Source organism: Oncorhynchus clarkii, chromosome 30 (assembly GCF_045791955.1).
Source record: "Oncorhynchus clarkii lewisi isolate Uvic-CL-2024 chromosome 30, UVic_Ocla_1.0, whole genome shotgun sequence".
NCBI lineage: Eukaryota > Metazoa > Chordata > Actinopteri > Salmoniformes > Salmonidae > Oncorhynchus > Oncorhynchus clarkii.
The window spans coordinates 38,298,544-38,315,922 of NC_092176.1; the positions used below are offsets into that span (position 1 = coordinate 38,298,544).

At 44.1% G+C, this 17,379-nt stretch overlaps 1 protein-coding gene across 1 annotated transcript in view; it reads left to right on the forward strand.

Moving 5' to 3' along the window:
• Positions 1-17,379, forward strand: part of LOC139389541 (uncharacterized) — a 45,823-nt gene that overhangs the window by 8,682 nt on the left and 19,762 nt on the right. Inside the window, exons 5-10 of the mRNA XM_071136358.1 lie at positions 947-1,091; positions 1,303-1,339; positions 5,340-5,551; positions 10,955-11,097; positions 12,445-12,589; positions 12,828-14,012. Of these exons, the coding sequence (XP_070992459.1) occupies positions 947-1,091; positions 1,303-1,339; positions 5,340-5,551; positions 10,955-11,097; positions 12,445-12,589; positions 12,828-14,012 (1,867 nt within the window). The remainder of the gene's footprint in view (positions 1-946; positions 1,092-1,302; positions 1,340-5,339; positions 5,552-10,954; positions 11,098-12,444; positions 12,590-12,827; positions 14,013-17,379) is intronic.

Genomic DNA, 17,379 nt, shown 5'->3' on the forward strand with positions numbered 1-17,379 from the left:
AGGCCCTGAGGTGCTCCCTCCACCATACTTTACAGTTGGGATGAGGTTTTGATGTTGGTGTGCTGTGACTTTTGTTCTCCACACATAGTGTTGTGTGTTCTTTCCGAACAACTCAACTGTAGTTTTATCTGTCCACAGAATATTTTGCCAGTAGCGCTGTGGAACATTCAGGTGCACTTTTGCCAACTTTAGATGTGCAGCAATATTTTTTGGGGACAGCAGTGGCTTCTTCCGTGGTGTCCTCCCATGAGCACTATTTTTGTTTATTGTTTTACGTATTGTAGACTCATCAACCGAGATGTTAGCACGTTCCAGAGATTTCTGTAAGTCTTCAGCTGACACTCTAGGATTCTTCTTATCCCCGTTGAGCATTCTGCGCTGTGCTCTTGCAGTCATCTTTGCAGGACGGTCACTCCTAGGGAGAGTAGCAACAGTGCTGAACTTTCTCCATTTATAGACAATTTGTCTTACCGTGGACTGATGAACATCAAGGCTTTTAGACATACTTTTGTAACCCCTTTTCATGCTTCATGCAAGTCAACCATTCTTAATCAAAGGTCTTCTGAGATCTATTTTGTTTGAGTAGCAAACTCACATTTTGTGAGTGTTTTTTATAGGGCAAGGCAGCTTTAACCAACGTCTCCAATCTCGTCTCATTGAGCTGACTCCTGACTTCAATTAGCTTTTGGAGAAGTCATTAGCCTAGGGGTTCACATACTTTTTCCAACCTACACTGAATGTTTAAATGAAATGATGTATTCAATATAGACAAGAGAAATGCAATAATTTGTGTGTTATTAGTTTAAGCACACTATTGTTGTGACTTAGATGAAGATCAGATAAAATTGTAGGACCAATTTATGTAGAAATCCAGGTAGTTCCAAAGGGTTCACATACCTTTTCTTACCACTGTAAGATAATATTTGTTTTGCTTTGTGTGTCCCAGATAGCAGAGTTGCTGTTGAAGCACGGGGCAGACCCTCTACTGAAGAACAATGAAGGACAGACAGCCTATAGCAACACCACAGAACCCTGTCTGATCAAACTCATGGAGAAAAACATCCCCAATAACAAGAGAAAGGCACTAGCAGGTCTGGACCTTTCCATAACCAAGGGTGTCTCTGTCTTTATCCCAAATGGCACCCTATTCCCTATATAGTGCACTACTTTAGACCAGAGCCCTATTCCCTATATAGTGCACTACTTTAGACCATAGCCCTATTCCCTATATAGTGCACTACTTTAGACCAGGTGCCAAATTAAATAGGCCTACATGTTGTTCTCTCTGTGTGTCTCTTGTAGGAAGAAGCGTTGAGAGGTCAGGAGCAGGAGAACCCATGTAAGTTGTTGGTGGGGGGGAAGGTGGCTGAGGTTTTACATAACTAGAAAGTCAAATTGTCATAGGCACATTTCATATCACTTAGGCTATACACGTGGCTCAGTTGGTAGAGCTTGGCACTTGAAACGCCAGGGCTGTAGGTTCCATTCTTGCTGTGGCCACAACACGAAATGTGCATGCATGCTTACTAAAGTTGTCAGCTAAATGGCCTACTTTTATGTATTACACAACAAACCTGAAGTACATTATTAATGATTGATAAACATTTGTAGTGATTTATTTCACTCCCAACACACACAACAAACTAAGTCAACACAATGTCATATACTGTAAGTGCTCTAGCCATTGTAAATACTCTAGGTCTAAATAGGTCTGGGACAGGACTCTTCAACCCTGTTCCTGGAGAGCTACCCTCCTGTTGGTTTTTGCTCCAACCCTGTTCCTGGAGAGCTACCCTCCTGTAGGTTTTCGCTCCAACCCTGTTCCTGGAGAGCTACCCTCCTGTTGGTTTTTGCTCCAACCCTGTTCCTGGAGAGCTACCCTCCTGTAGGTTTTCGCTCCAACCCTGTTCCTGGAGAGCTACCCTCCTGTTGGTTTTTGCTCCAACCCTGTTCCTGGAGAGCTACCCTCCTGTAGGTTTTCGCTCCAACCCTGTTCCTGGAGAGCTACCCTCCTGTAGGTTCTCTTTCTAACCCTGTTCCTGGAGAGCTACCCTCCTGTTGGTTTTTGCTCCAACCCTGTTCCTGGAGAGCTACCCTCCTGTTGGTTTTTGCTCCAACCCCAGTTATAACTAATCTGATTCAGTTTATTAATTCAAATAACATTTTATTTGTCACATGCGCCGAATACCGTGAAATGCTTACTTACAAGTCCTTAACTAACAATGCAGTTCAAGGAATCTAGTTAAAATAATATTTACTAAGTAAACTAAAGTAAAAAAATAAATAAAAAGTAACAATAAAATAACAATAACGAGGCTATATACAGGGGGTACCAGTACTGAGTCAATGTGGAGGCTATATACAGGGGGTACCGGTACCGAGTCAATGTGTGGGGGTACAGGTTAGTCGAGGTAATTTGTACATGCACTGTAAGTGACTATGTATAGATAATAAACAGTGAGAAGCAGCAGTGTAAAAACAAATGGGGGGGAGCATGTCGATGTAAATAGTCTGGGTGGCCATTTGATTAACTGTTCAGCAGTCTTATGGCTTGGGAGTAGAAGCTGGTAAGGAGCCTTTTGGATCTAGACTTGGCGCTCCGGTACCGCTTGCCGTCTTATGACTTGGGTGACTGGAGTCTTTGACAATTTTTTGTGCCTTTCTCTGACACCACCTAGTATATAGGTCCTGGATGGCAGGGAGCTTGGTCCCAGTAGCGTACTGGGCCGTACTCACTACCCTCTGTAGCGCCTTATGGTCAGATGCTGGGCAGATGCCGTACCAGGCAGGGATGAAATGCAACCGGTCAGGATGCTCTCGATGGTGCAGATGACTGTCTTGGTGTGCTTGGACCATGATAGTTTGTTGGTGATGTGGACACCAAGGAACATAAAACTCTCGACCCGCTCGACTACAGCCCCGTCAATGTGAATTGGGGTGTTCAGCCCTCATTTTCTCGTAGTCCACGATCAGCTCCTTTGTCTTGCTCACGTTGAGGGAGAGGTTGTTGTACTGACACCACACTGCCAGGTCTCTGACCTCCCTATAGGCTGTCTCATCGTTTTCGGTTGATCAGGCCTACCACCATTGTGTCGTCAGTAAACTTAATGATGGTGTTGGAGTCGTGCTTGGCCATGCAGTTGTGGGTGAACAGGGCGTACAGGAGGGGACTATGCACCCACCCCTGAGGGGCCCCCGTGTTGAGGATCAGCCTGGCAGATGTGTTGTTGCCTACCCTTACCACCTGGGGGCAGCCCGTCAGAGTCCTTAGCTTAGTGATGAGCTTTGTGGGCACTATGGTGTTGTAGTCAATGAACAGCATTCTCACATAGGTGTTCCTTTTGTCAAGGTGAGAAAGGGCAGTGTGGAGGGCGATTGAGATTGCGTCATCTGTGGATTTCTTAGGGCGGTATGCGAATTGGAGTGGTTCTAGGGTTTCTGGGATGAGGGTGTTGATGTGAGCCATGAACAGCCTTTCAAAGCACTTAATGGCTACCGACGTGAGTGCTATGGAGTGGTAGTCATTTAAGCAGGTTAGCTTAATTTTCTTGGGCACAGGGACTATGGTGGTCTGGTTGAAACGTGGGTATTACAGACACGGTCAGGGAGAGTTTGAAAATGTCAGTGAAGACACTTGCCAGTTGGTCAGCGCATGCTCTGAGTACACGTCCTGGTACACGTCCCGCAGCCTTGAGAATGTTGACCTGTTTAAAGGACTTGCTCACATCGACTACGGAGAGCGTGATCACATAGTCGTCCAGAACAGCTGGTGCTCTCATGCATGCTTCCGTGTTGCTTGCCTCGAAGCGAGCATAAAAGGCATTTCGCTCGTCTGGTAGGCTCACGTCACTGGGCAGCTCGCGACTGGGTTTCCTTTTGTAGTCCGTAATAGTTTGCAAGCCCTGCCACATTCAACGAGCGTCAGAGCGGTGTAGTAAGATTCAATCTTAGTCCTGTATTGATGCTTTGCCTGTTTGATTGTTCATCTGAGGGCATAGCGGAATTTCTTATTAGCGTCCGGATTAATGTCCTGTTCCTTGAATGCGGCAGCTCTAGCCTTTAGATTGGTGCGGATGTTGCCTGTAATCCAAGGCTTCTGGTTGAGATATGTACGTACGGTCACTGTGGGGACGATTTTGTCGATGCACTTATTGATGAAGCCGGTGACTAAGGTGGTATACTCCTCAATGCCATTGGATGAATCCCGGAACATATTCCAGTCTGTGCTAGCAAAACAGTCTTGTAGTGTAGCATCCGCGTCATCTGACAACTTACATATTGAGCGAGTCACTGGTACTTCCTGCTTTCGTTTTTGCTTGTAAGCAGGAATCAGGAGGATAGAATTATGGTCAGATTTACAAAATGGAGGGCGAGGGAAAGCTTTGTATGCGTCTCTGTGTGTGGAGTAAAGGTGGTCTTGAGTTTTTTTTTTCTTTGGTTGCACATGTGACATGATGGTGGAAACGAGTTAAAATGGATTTACGTTTGCCTGCATTAAAGTCCACGGTCTTCGTGCCAGCATCGGTTTGTGGTGGTAAATAGACGTCAACGAAGAATATAAATGAAAACTCCCATGGTAAATAGTGTGGTCTACAGCTTATCATGGGATACTCTACCTCGGGCGATCTATACCTTGAGACTTCCTTGATATTAGACATCGCGCACCAGCTGTTATTGACTAATAGACACACACCCCCGCCCCTCTTCTTACCAGACGTAACTGTTCAGTCCTGCTGATGCACGGAAACCCAGCCAACTGTATATTATCCGTGTCGTCGTTCAGCCACGACTCAGTGAAATATAAGATATTACAGTTTTTAATTTCATGTTGGTAGTATAGTCTCGAACAGAGCTCATCCAGTTTATTCTCCAGTGATTGCACGTTGGCCAATAGAACGAATGATAGAGGCGCGTTACCCACTCGTCGATGAATTCTCACAAAGCACCCCAATCTCTTCCCCCTGTATTTCCGTCTTTCCTTCACGTGAATGACAGGGATTTGGGCCTGGTCTCGGAGAAGCAGTATATCCTTCGCGGCAGATTCATTAAATAAAAAATCTTTGTCCAGTTCGAGGTTAGTAATCGCTGTTCTGATATCCAGAAGCTCTTTTCGGGCATAAGAGATTGTTGCAGCAACATTATGTACAAAATAAGTTGGTTATGTTCCCGTAAAATATCAGCCATCCCCACTGGCGCTATTATATCAACCAGCTAATTACTAGAATCAGGTGTGCTAGATTAGGGTTTGAGTAAAAACCTACAGGACGGTAGCTCTCTAGGAACAGGGTTGGGAAGCCCTTGTCTGGGGTATATTAGCCTAATATCAGTTGTCTGTAAAGGAGACCGTTGAGGTCCGTGTCCAAGGGCACTGTGTCCAGGAACATCTCTGGGGGGTCCCAGAGCGGGCGGACCGTCACCCCTCTGAATATCCTCCACCGGAAGAACTGTTACGGGGAGACTCTACTCCACATTGCAGCCATTCAGGGAGACACCCAGGGGGTCAGAGACATGCTGTCACAGGGGCTCAACGTCAACATGCCCGATAATGCAGGTAAGACATATAGCAGCCATTTATACTGAACAAAAATATAAATGCAACTTGCAACAATTTCAACAATTTTACTGTGTTACAGTTCATAAATAAATTCATTAGGCCCTAATCTATGGATTTCACGTGATTGGGCATGGGAGGGCATAGGCCCACCCACTTGGGAGCCAGGTCCAGCCAATTAGAATATGTTTTTCCCTCATTTATATACAGTGGGGCAAAAAAGTATTTAGTCAGCCACCAATTGTGCATGTTCTCCCACTTAACAAGATGAGAGAGGCCTGTAATTTTTTTTATCATATGTACACTTCAACTATGACAGACACAATGACAAAAAAAAATCCAGAAAATCACATTGTAGGATTTTTAATGAATTTATTTGCAAATTATGGTGGAAAATAAGTATTTGGTCATCTACAAACAAGCAAGATTTCTGGCTCTCACAGACCTGTAATTTCTTATTTAAGTGGCTCCTCTGTCCTCCACTCGTTACCTGTATTAATGGCACCTGTTTGAACTTGTTATCAGTATAAAAGACACCTGTCCACAACCTCAAACAGTCACACTCCAAACTCCACTATGGCCAAGACGAAAGAGCTGTCAAAGGACACCAGAAACGAAATTGTAGACCTGCACCAGGCTGGGAAGACTGAATCTGCAATAGGTAAGCAGCTTGGTTTGAAGAAATCAACTGTGGGAGCAATTATTAGGACATGAGAGACATACAAGACCACTGATAATCTCACTCGATCTGGGGCTCCATGCAAGATTTCACCCCGTGGGGTCAAAATTATCACGAGAACGGTGAGCAAAAATCCCAGAACCACACGATGGGACCTAGTGAATGACCTGCAGAGAGCTGGGACCAAAGTAACAAAGCCTACCATCAGTAACACACTACGCCGCCAGTGACTCAAATCCTGCAGTGCCAGACGTGTCCCCCTGCTTAAGCCAGTACATGTCCAGGCCCGTCTGAAGTTTGCTAGAGAGCATTTGGATGATCCAGAAGAACATTGGGAGGATGTCAGATGGTCAGATGAAACGGAAATAGAACCTTTTGGTAAAAACTCAACTCGTCGTGTTTGGAGGACAAAGAATGCTGAGTTGCATCCAAAGAACACCATACCTACTGTGAGGCATGGGGGTGGAAACATCATGCTTTGGGGCTGTTTTTCTGCAGAGGGACCAGGACGACTGATCCGCGTAAAGGAAAGAATGAATGGGGCCATGTATCGTGAGATTTTGAGTGAAAACCTCCTTCCATCAGCAAGGGCATTGAAGATGAAACGTGGCTGGGTCTTTCAGCATGACAATGATCCCAAACACACCGCCCGGGCAACGAAGGAGTGGCTTCGTAAGAAGCATTTCAAGGTCCTAGAGTGGCCTAGCCAGTCTCCAGATCTCAACCCCATAGAAAATCTTTGGAAGGAGTTGAAAGTCCGTGTTGCCCAGCAACAGCCCCAAAATATCAGTGCTCTAGAGGAGATCTGCATGGAGGAATGGGCCAAAATACCAGCAACAGTGTGTGAAAACCTTGTGAAGACTTACAGAAAACGTTTGACCTCTGTCATTGCCAACAAAGGGTATATAACAAAGTATTGAGATAAACTTTTGTTATTGACCAAATACTTATTTTCCACCATAATTTGCAATAAATTCATTAAAAATCCTACAGTGTGATTTTCTGGATTTTATTTTCTCATTTTGTCTTGTCATAGTTGAAGTGTACCTATGATGAAAATTACAGGCCTCTCTCATCTTTTTAAGTGGGAGAACTTGCACAATTGGTGCCCCACTGTACATATAGGGGCGGCAGGTAGCCTAGTGGTTAGAGCATTGGACTAGTAACCGAAAGGTTGTAAGTTCGAATCCCCGAGCAGACATTCTGACAAGGTACAAATCTGTTTGTTCTTAGCTGACTTGCCTAGTTAAATAAAGGTTATATATATATATATATTTGAATGTACCTTTATATATATATATATATGTTTCATCAGCTGTCCGAGGGGCTGGTTTCAGATAGTCCCGCAGGTGAAAAAGCCAGATGTGGAGCTTCTGGGCTGGTTTGTTACATGTGGTCTGCGGTTGTGAGGCCATTTGAATGTACTGCCAAATTCTCTAAAACGACAGGCAGCTTATGGTAGAGAAATTAACATTCTAAGGCAACAGCCTTGGACATTCCTGTAGTCAGCATGCATTTGTGGAATTGTTTTGTGTGAAAAAACTGCACAGTTGTCCCCAGCACAAGGTGCACCTGTGTAATGATCATGCTGTTTAATCAGCTTCTTGATATGCCACACCTGTCCGGATCATCTTGGCAAAGGAGAAATGCTAAGTAACAGGGATGTAAACACATTTCTGCGCAAAATATGAGAGAAATAATATTTTAATGAATGTGGAACATTTCTGGAATCTTGTATTTCTGCTCATGAAACATGGGACCAACATTTTACATGTTGCATTTATATTTTTGTTCATTATAGATACTCACACACAGCACTTCAATAATATTCCAACTAGTACAGTGATTTTACACTGCTAAGACTTAATAATATTGTACATTTATGGCGTGTTAACAGTTATGAAAATATATATATATATATATTACTTCCTGCTTTGCTCCTAGAGTACACTTGCAACAGGTCAACATTCTGCCAGTCCACCCATTATGCTAACATTGACTTAAATGGGCACTCCTTTTCTATTCAGTATTTCTCTATGTGTATAGTATTAGTGACTCATAATGGAAGGCTCAATCAACAAGTGACCAGGTTTTCCCACATGAGAAAATACTACAGTTTACTATAGAGTACTACAGTACTTCTATAGGAAATGGTAGTATACTGTAGAATACTATACTACACAGTGTTGAATCCCTCATGTGTAGTACTTACTGTAGATTGTTGTAGAATACCATAGAATACTATAGTATTATCTGCAACACTAGTAAATAGTACAGTAATTTCAGCAGAAACACTGCAGTCCACCAAAACCCTACACTTTTTTAACTATAGTAAATACTAAACTATTTCATTTGCTTATACCCTGCCCATTCCCCTCCCCCATATTGCAATTTGTGCCACCCATAACTGGTAAACCTACATGCCAAGTATAGACCATATTGTGTTCCCTACAGGTTATAGAAAAGAGCAGAAGCTCTGAACTATCAGACATACCGACCTACCTACTACCATGAAACATTTGCTCTTCTGCCTGCCTGCCTTCCTGTTATGGAATATATTGTGTTTCCTACAGGTTATTGAAAAGAGCAGACGCTCTGAACTATCAGACCCCAGCCCTGCCTACCTACCTACACTACCGTTCAAAAGTTTGGGGTCACTTAGAAATGTCCTTGTTTTCTATGAAAACATACATGAAATGAGTTGCAAAATTAATAGGAAATACAGTCACGATGTTGACAAGGTTCTAAATCATGATTTTTAATTTAAATAATAATTGTGTCCTTCAAACTGCTTTCGTCAAAGAATCCTCCATTTGCCTCAATCACAGCCTTGCAGACCTTTGGCATTCTAGTTGTCAATTTGTTGAGGTAATCTGAAGAGATTTCACCCCATGCTTCCTGAAGCACCTCCCACAAGTTGAATTGGCTTGATGGGCACTTCTTACGTGCCATACGGTCAGGCTGCTCCCACAACAGCTCAATAGGGTTGAGATCCAGTGACTTTGCTGGCCACTCCATTATAGACAGAATACCAGCTGACTGCTTCTTCCCTAAATAGTTATTGCATAGTTTGGAGCTGTGCTTTGGGTCATTGTCCAGTTGTAGGAGGGAATTGGCTCCAATTAAGCGCCGTCCACAGGGTATGTCATGGCGTTGCAAAATGGATTGATAGCCTTCCTTCTTCAAGATCCCTTTTACCCTGTACAAATCTCCCACTTCACCACCACCATAGCACCAGCAGAAGATCACATTGCCTCCACCATGCTTGACAGATGGCGTCAAGCACTCCTCCAGCATCTTTTCATTTTTTCTGCATCTCACAAATGTTCTTTGTGATGCGAACACCTCTAACTTAGATTAGTCTGTCCATAACACTTTTTTCCAATCTTCCTCTGTCCAGTGTCTGTGTTATTTTACACATCTTAATCTTTTATTTTTATTGGCCAGTCTGAGATATGTATTTTTCTTTGCAGCTCTGCCTAGAAGACCAGCATCCCGGAGTCGCCTCTTCACTGTTGACGTTGAGACTGGTGTTTTGTGGGTACTATTTAATGAAGCTGCCAGTTGAGGACTTGTGAGGCATCTGTTTCTCAAACTAGACACTAATGTACTTGTCCTCTTGCTCAGTTGTGCACCGGGGCCTCCCACTCCTCTTTCTATTCTGGTTAGACAGTTTTGGCTGTTCTGTGAAGGGAGTAGTACACAGCGTTGTACGAGATCTTCAATTTCTTGGCAATTTCTTGCAAGGAATAGCCTTCATTTCTCAGAACAAGAACAGACTGACGAGTTTCAGAGGAAAATGCTTTGTTTCTGGCCATTTTGAGCCTGTAATCGAACTCACAAATGCTGATGCTCCAGATACTCAACTAGTCTAAAGAAGGCCAGTTTTATTGCTTCTTTAATCAGCATAACAGTTTTCAGCTGTGCTAACATAATTGTAAAAGGATTTGCTAATGTTCAATTAGCCTTTTAAAATGATAAACTTTGATTAGCTAACACAACGTGCCATTGGAACACAGGAGTGATGGTTTCTGATTAATGGGCTTCTGTGCGCCTATGTAGATATTCCATTAAAAAAATCAGCTGTTTAGTGTACTACAGTCCTCAAAAACACTACAGTAAATACTACAGTCCTCAAAAACACTACATTAAATACTACAGGATACATCAATCCGAAAAAAACGAGATGAATTACTATAGTGTATACTACAGTTTTGTATACTACAGTAGTATATACTACAGTATTGTAAGGTACTGGGTGTCATGAGTGTGACGTCAGGCGCAGGAAAACAGAGAGTTCAATATCGTGCTCTTTTAATGTACACACGGTGAACCACGGCCACCCCACTAAACACTGGGTGCTCAAAACAAAATGCCCCAGACACGGGGAACGAAAACAGTCCAGCACTATACACAGACATAAACCAACACGTTCATCTGTATCAAACACCAGGGTTACAATAATCAATAAAGCCCAACTAATTACAACAAACTCAAAACAGGTGTAATAAATAAACACATAAGGAGGGGGAGAAAAGAATCAGTGGCAGCTAGTAGGCCGGCGACGCGACCGCTGAGCGCCACACGAATGGGAAGGGGAGCCACCTTCGGTCGGAGTCGTGACAAGTATACTATGGAAAATACTACAGTAAAGTCCGCAAAAAAACACTACAGAGAATACTATAGTATTTAAAATAAAAAAAATTGTCTGTTATCTCATGCAGGTTGGACTCCTCTTCACGAGGCAGTGTCCCACGGTCACTATGAGATCAGTAAGCACCTGATCCAGGCAGGAGCTCTGGTCAACTGTACTGGAGAAAATGGAACCACACCTCTACTTGATGCTGTAGTGCAGGGACACCTGCAGGTACATCTATGTCTGTGTGTGTGTCACTATAAACCACGCCCACCTACATCCAAATCAAGTACAGAATCACTGATGGCCTTTAGCACCCAGACTAGTTTCAGTGTGTATGCATGTTTGTGTGAAAGAGAAAGACTGAGAAATTGTGTGCGTGTGTGAGAGAATTTGTGTTTGTGTGCTCTAGAGCTGGCCAATACTGACAAAAATCCATATCGCAATAAATTGACTGAATTATTATTATTATCACAATAAAATTTATTAAACGATAAGATTCATAAAACTACTATTACTGCTTTGAATGTTGTACCTATCAATTGTCCTATTAACAATCACCTATAGTAGCAAACTTATTTCATTTCAAACTTCACATTTCTCTATTAGGACCCTAATCATAGGTTGCACCTCCGGCACTCGGTCTCGTCATGTCATTGTTATGAACGTTCTCAAGCCTCCCTCTACCAGCCGCACAATAGGGATGCCCTGAAGTCGTGATAAGCCCAGTCATTCTGGACGGAGGCTAACGATTGTTTAGTATAAATTACTCTAATAGTGCTTGTCAATACTATGATATTACTAACATAGTCAAATATTTAGTAGGAAACAACTTTGCCAGCAGATCACCGACCATTTCGAATCCCACCGTACCTTCTCCACCAATATAATTTACAGCCCATCTGTAAATAGCCCACCCAACTACCTCATCCCCATATTGTTATTTATCCTCTTGCTCTTTTGCACCCCAGTATCTCTACTTGCACATCTGTCACTCCAGTGTTAATGCTAAATTGTAATTATTTCGCCTCTATGGCCTATTTATTGCCTTACCTCCCTCCTCTTCTACATTTGCACACACTGTACATAGATTTTTCTATTGTGTTTATTGACTGTACGTTTGTTTATGTGTAACTCTTTGTTGTTTTTGTCCCACTGCTTTGCATTTATCTTGGCCAGGTCGTAGTTGTAAATGAGAACTTGTTCTCAACTGGCCTACCTGGTTAAATAAAAAAATAAGATATTATCATGTCGTCAAATTTACTTTAGACAGATGCCAATGTTGTCATTAGCTAGCAAAGTTAGTAAAAAAAAAATGCTAGCAATGCTAACTTTAGTTAGCTAAAATCTGTTGTACTCCCCTCAACCTTAGCTAACTAGCTAACGTTACGAAACATGCAACCCATGAATTGGTTATTTATTGTAATGAACGGCATCAACAAAATGTTCACGATAAGTGGTCAGTTTGGTCGGTGTCAAAAAAATGTGGTTTATCGGCCCAGCTCTGTGTTTGCACGTGTGAGTGTTACCTCTGTAAATGCATACTAGGTCAGCTGTGGTTTGCTTTGTGTATCACAGATAGCAGAGTTGCTGTTGAAGCACGGGGCAGACCCTCTACTGAAGACCAACAACGGACAGACAACCTATAGCAACACCACAGAACCTTCTCTGATTAAACTCATGGAGAAAAACATCCCCAATAACAAGAGAAAGGCACTAGCAGGTCTGGACCTGTCCATAAACAAAGACATGTTATTCTGTTGTTTCTTTGGTTTAGGTTTCTACCAAATGTTTTGCTGTTGTCTATATTATTTCATGGTAAAGCCAAATTGTTCTAGGCTTGGGTGAGTTTCCTAAAAGCTTTGTAACACTGTTATTTTTGGTCCAGTGACAAGGTGATCTTAGTCCTACAAAGCTTCCAGGAAACTCTCACCTGTCTCGTTCTGTTCTGTTTATCCTAGCACCAACAAAACGACCTGCAGACGCGTCCCAACTCAGCCCGTCCCAAAGTGGAACAGGGAGAAAGCTCAGGAGGTTACCAGTTCAGGCAGATCAGACCAGCACTGACCAGGAGAGATACCAGCAGAGACGCACAACAACCAGGTCTGAAACCTGCAACACTGACCAGCAGAGACGCACAACAACCAGGTCTGAAACCAGCAACACTGACCAGCAGAGACGGACAACAACCAGGTCTGAAACCAGCAACACTGACCAGCAGAGACGCACAACAACCAGGTCTGAAACCAGCAACACTGACCAGCAGAGACGCACAACAACCAGGTCTGAAACCAGCAACACTGACCAGCAGAGACGCACAACAACCAGGTCTGAAACCAGCAACACTGACCAGCAGAGACGCACAACAACAAGGTCTGAAACCAGCAACACTGACCAGCAGAGACGCCCACCAACCAGGTCTGAAACCTGCAACACTGAACAGCAGAGAGACACAACAACCAGGTCTGAAACCAGCAACACTGACCAGCAGAGACGGACAACAACCAGGTCTGAAACCAGCAACACTGACCAGCAGAGACGCACAACAACCAGGTCTGAAACCAGCAACACTGACCAGCAGAGAGACGCAACAACCAGGTATGAAACCAGCAACACTGACCAGCAGAGACGCACACCAACCAGGTCTGAAACCTGCAACACTGACCAGCAAAGACGCACAACAACCAGGTCTGAAACCAGCAACACTGACCAGCAGAGAGACACAACAACCAGGTCTGAAGCCAGCAACACTGAACAGCAGAGACGCACACCAACCAGGTCTGAAACCTGCAACACTGAACAGCAGAAAGACACAACAACCAGGTCTGAAGCCAGCAACACTGAACAGCAGAGAGACACAACAACCAGGTCTGAAACCAGCAACACTGAACAGCAGAGAGACACAACAACCAGGTCTGAAACCAGCAACACTGACCAGCAGAGAGACACAACAACCAGGTCTGAAACCAGCAACACTGACCAGCAGAGACGGACAACAACCAGGTCTGAAACCAGCAACACTGACCAGCAGAGAGACACAACAACCAGGTCTGATACCAGCAACACTGACCAGCAGAGACGGACGACAACAAAGTCTGAAACCAGCAACACTGACCAGCAGAGAGACACAACAACCTCTACTAAAGGTATTTGAACCAGGTGTCTGCGTGTCTCTGTGAAAACTGTCATGTCTATGTATGGCTATAGTAGTGATGTAGGGCTGTAGAGCTATAGTGATGTAGGGCTGTAGTGTTGTTGGGCTGTAGTTCTGCTGTAGTGATGTAGGGCTGTAGTGATGTAGGGCTGTAGGTTGGGCTGTAGTGATGTAGGGCTTTAGTGATGTTGGGCTGTAGGTTGGGCTGTAGTGATGAAGGGCTTTAGGTTGGGCTGTAGTGATGTAGGGCTGTAGGTTGGGCTGTAGCGATGTAGGGCTTTAGTGATTTTGGGCTGTAGTGATGTAGGGCTGTAGGTTGGGCTGTAGTGATGTAGAGCTGTAGGTTGGGCTGTAGTGATGTAGGGCTGTAGGTTTGGCTGTAGTGATGTAGGGCTGTAGTTCTGCTGTAGTGATGTAGGGCTGTAGTGCTGCTGTAGGGCTGTAGTGCTGCTGTAGGGCTGTGGTGATGTAGAGCTGTAGTGATGTAGGGCTGTAGTGCCGCTGTAGTGATGCTGTAGTGCTGCTGTAGGGCTGTAGTGCTGCTGTAGGGCTGTAGTGCTGCTGTAGAGCTGTAGTTCTGCTGTAGTGATGTAGGGCTGTAGGTTGGGCTGTAGTGATGTAGGGCAGTAGGTTGGGCTGTAGTGATGTAGGGCTGTAGTTCTGCTGTAGTGATGTAGGGCTGTAGTGATGTAGGGCTGTAGGGCTGCTGTAGTGATGTAGGTCTGTAGTGATGTAGGTCTGTAGTGATGTAGGGCTGCTGTAGTGATGTAGGGCTGTAGTGATGTAGGGCTGTAGTGCTGCTGTAGTTATGTAGGGCTGTAGTGCTGCTGTAGTGCTGCTGTTGTGCTGCTGTAGTGATGTTGGGCTGTAGTGATGTAGGGCTGTAGTTCTGCTGTAGTGATGTAGGGCTGTAGTGATGTAGGGCTGTAGTTCTGCTGTAGTGATGTAGGGCTGTAGTTCTGCTGTAGTGATGTAGGGCTGTAGTGCTGCTGTAGTGCTGCTGTTGTGCTGCTGTAGTGATGTAGGGCTGTAGTGCTGCTGTAGGGCTGTAGCAGTGTTGTAAAGTACTTTAGTAAACATACTTTTAAGTAATACTTATCGTTTTTTGGGGTATCTGTACTTTAATTTACTATTTATATTTTCGACAGCTTTTACTCCACTACATTCCTATAGAAAATGTATTTTTACTCCTTACGTTTTCTCTGACACCCAAAAGTACTGGTTACATTTTCAATGTTAAGCAGGAATGGAAAAAGGTCCAATTCACACACTTATCAAGAGAATATCCCTGGTCATCCCATCTGCCTCTGATCTGATGGACTCACTAAACACAAATGCTTTGTTTGTAAATTATGTCTGAGTGTTGAGCTGTGACCCTGACTATCCGTAAATTAAAATAAATCAAGAATAATTGTGTCGTCTGGTTTGCTTAATATAAGACATTTTAAATGATTTATACTTTTACTTTTTATACTTAAGTACATTTAAAACCAACTAGACTTTTACTCAAGTAGGATTTTACTGGGTAGCTTTTACTTTTACTTGAGTAACTTTCTATGAAGCTATCTTTACTTTTACTCAAGTATGACAATTGGGTACTTTTTCCACCACTGGGCTGTAGTGATGTTGGGCTGTAGTGATGTAGAGCTGTAGTGATGTAGGGCTGTAGTGATGTAGGGCTGTAGTGATGTAGGGCTGTAGTGATGTAGGGCTGTAGGTTGGGATGTAGTGATGTAGGGCTGTAGTGATGTAGGGCTGTAGTGATGTAGGGCTGTAGGTTGGGCTGTAGCGATGTAGGGCTTTAGTGATGTTGGGCTTTAGTGATGTAGGGCTGTAGTGATGTAGGGTTGTAGTGATGTAGGGCTGTAGTGATGTAGGGCTGTAGGTTGGGATGTAGTGATGTAGGGCTGTAGGTTGGGCTTTAGTGATGTTGGGCTGTAGGTTGGGCTGTAGCGATGTAGGGCTTTAGTGATGTTGGGCTGTAGTGATGTAGGGCTGTAGGTTGGGATGTAGTGATGTAGGGCTGTAGGTTGGGCTGTAGTGATGTAGAGCTGTAGGTTGAGCTGTAGTGATGTAGGGCTGTAGGTTGGGCTGTAGTGATGTAGGGCTCTAGTGATGTAGGGCCCTTTCTATCACCTCCTGTCTCTGTCTCTGTCCAATACATATGAAGACTGGTTCTCATATCCCCCTGCAGTACAGTCATGTATTCTTCCCTGTACTAGTCCTCATCATAGAACTAGCATTACTAGAACGGACATTCTTACCATTCTCCATTGAGTGTACCCACCAGTCAAATCACTATTGGTCAGGCCTCCCGAGAGGCGCAGTGGTCTAAGGCACTAAAGATCTAGTAGCTGTGCCACTAGAGATCCTGGCCGGCTCTGTCGCAGCCCGGCCGCAACCGGGAGATCCATGTTTGCGGCGCACAATTGACCCAGCACCGTCCGGGTTAGGGTTTGGCCGGCAGGGATGTCCTTGTCCCATCACGCTCTAGCGACCCCTGTGGCGGGCCGGGCGCAGTGCACGCTGACACAGTTGCCAGGGGTAGGGTGTTTCCTCCGACACATTGGTGTGGCTGGCTTCTGGGTTAAGCAGGCATTGTTTCAAGAAGCAGTGCGGCTTGGTTGGGTTGTGTTTCAGAGGGCTCTCGACCTTCACCTCTCCCAAATCCGTACTGGAGTTGCAGTGATGAGACAAGACTGTAACTACCAATTGGATACCATGAAATTGGGGATTTTTTTTTTTTTTAAATGAAAAAATAAGCATGAAAAAAATCCATATTGGTCAGGGCTTTGTTGTTTCTAGTGATTCGATTTCTATGGTCCCCATACAGACCTGGCCACCAGAAGAACCTTTACTCCTCCTCCTCGCCCTCAACCAATCCCAGAGGTCCTGAGGAAAAGGAGTCCGCTCTATGTCCCCAACCCTGATCCAGAGGTACAAGGAGAGGACAGTGTTGCTATTAGTGACAGCGAGAGTGACGAGACCGTTGACTACACGGGAGAGGTTTTTAACTTCTCGTCGGACGAAACAGAAGACTGGACTCATGAAACCACACTGGAGTTCTATAGAGAGGGAGCTGTGAGGAACATGGAGGACTCTGGTTGAGCTGGATTATAGCTTGTTGTTGTGTTTCGTCTATGACATCACATTTGTTGTTGTGTTTTGTCTATGACATCACATTTGTTGTTGTGTTTTGTCTATGACATCACATTTGTTGTTGTGTTTTGTCTGTGACATCACATTTGTTGTTGTGTTTCATCTATGATATAACATTTGTTGTTGTGTTTCTATGACATCACATTTGTTGTTGTGTTTTGTCTATGACATCACATTTGTTGTTGTGTTTTGTCTATGAC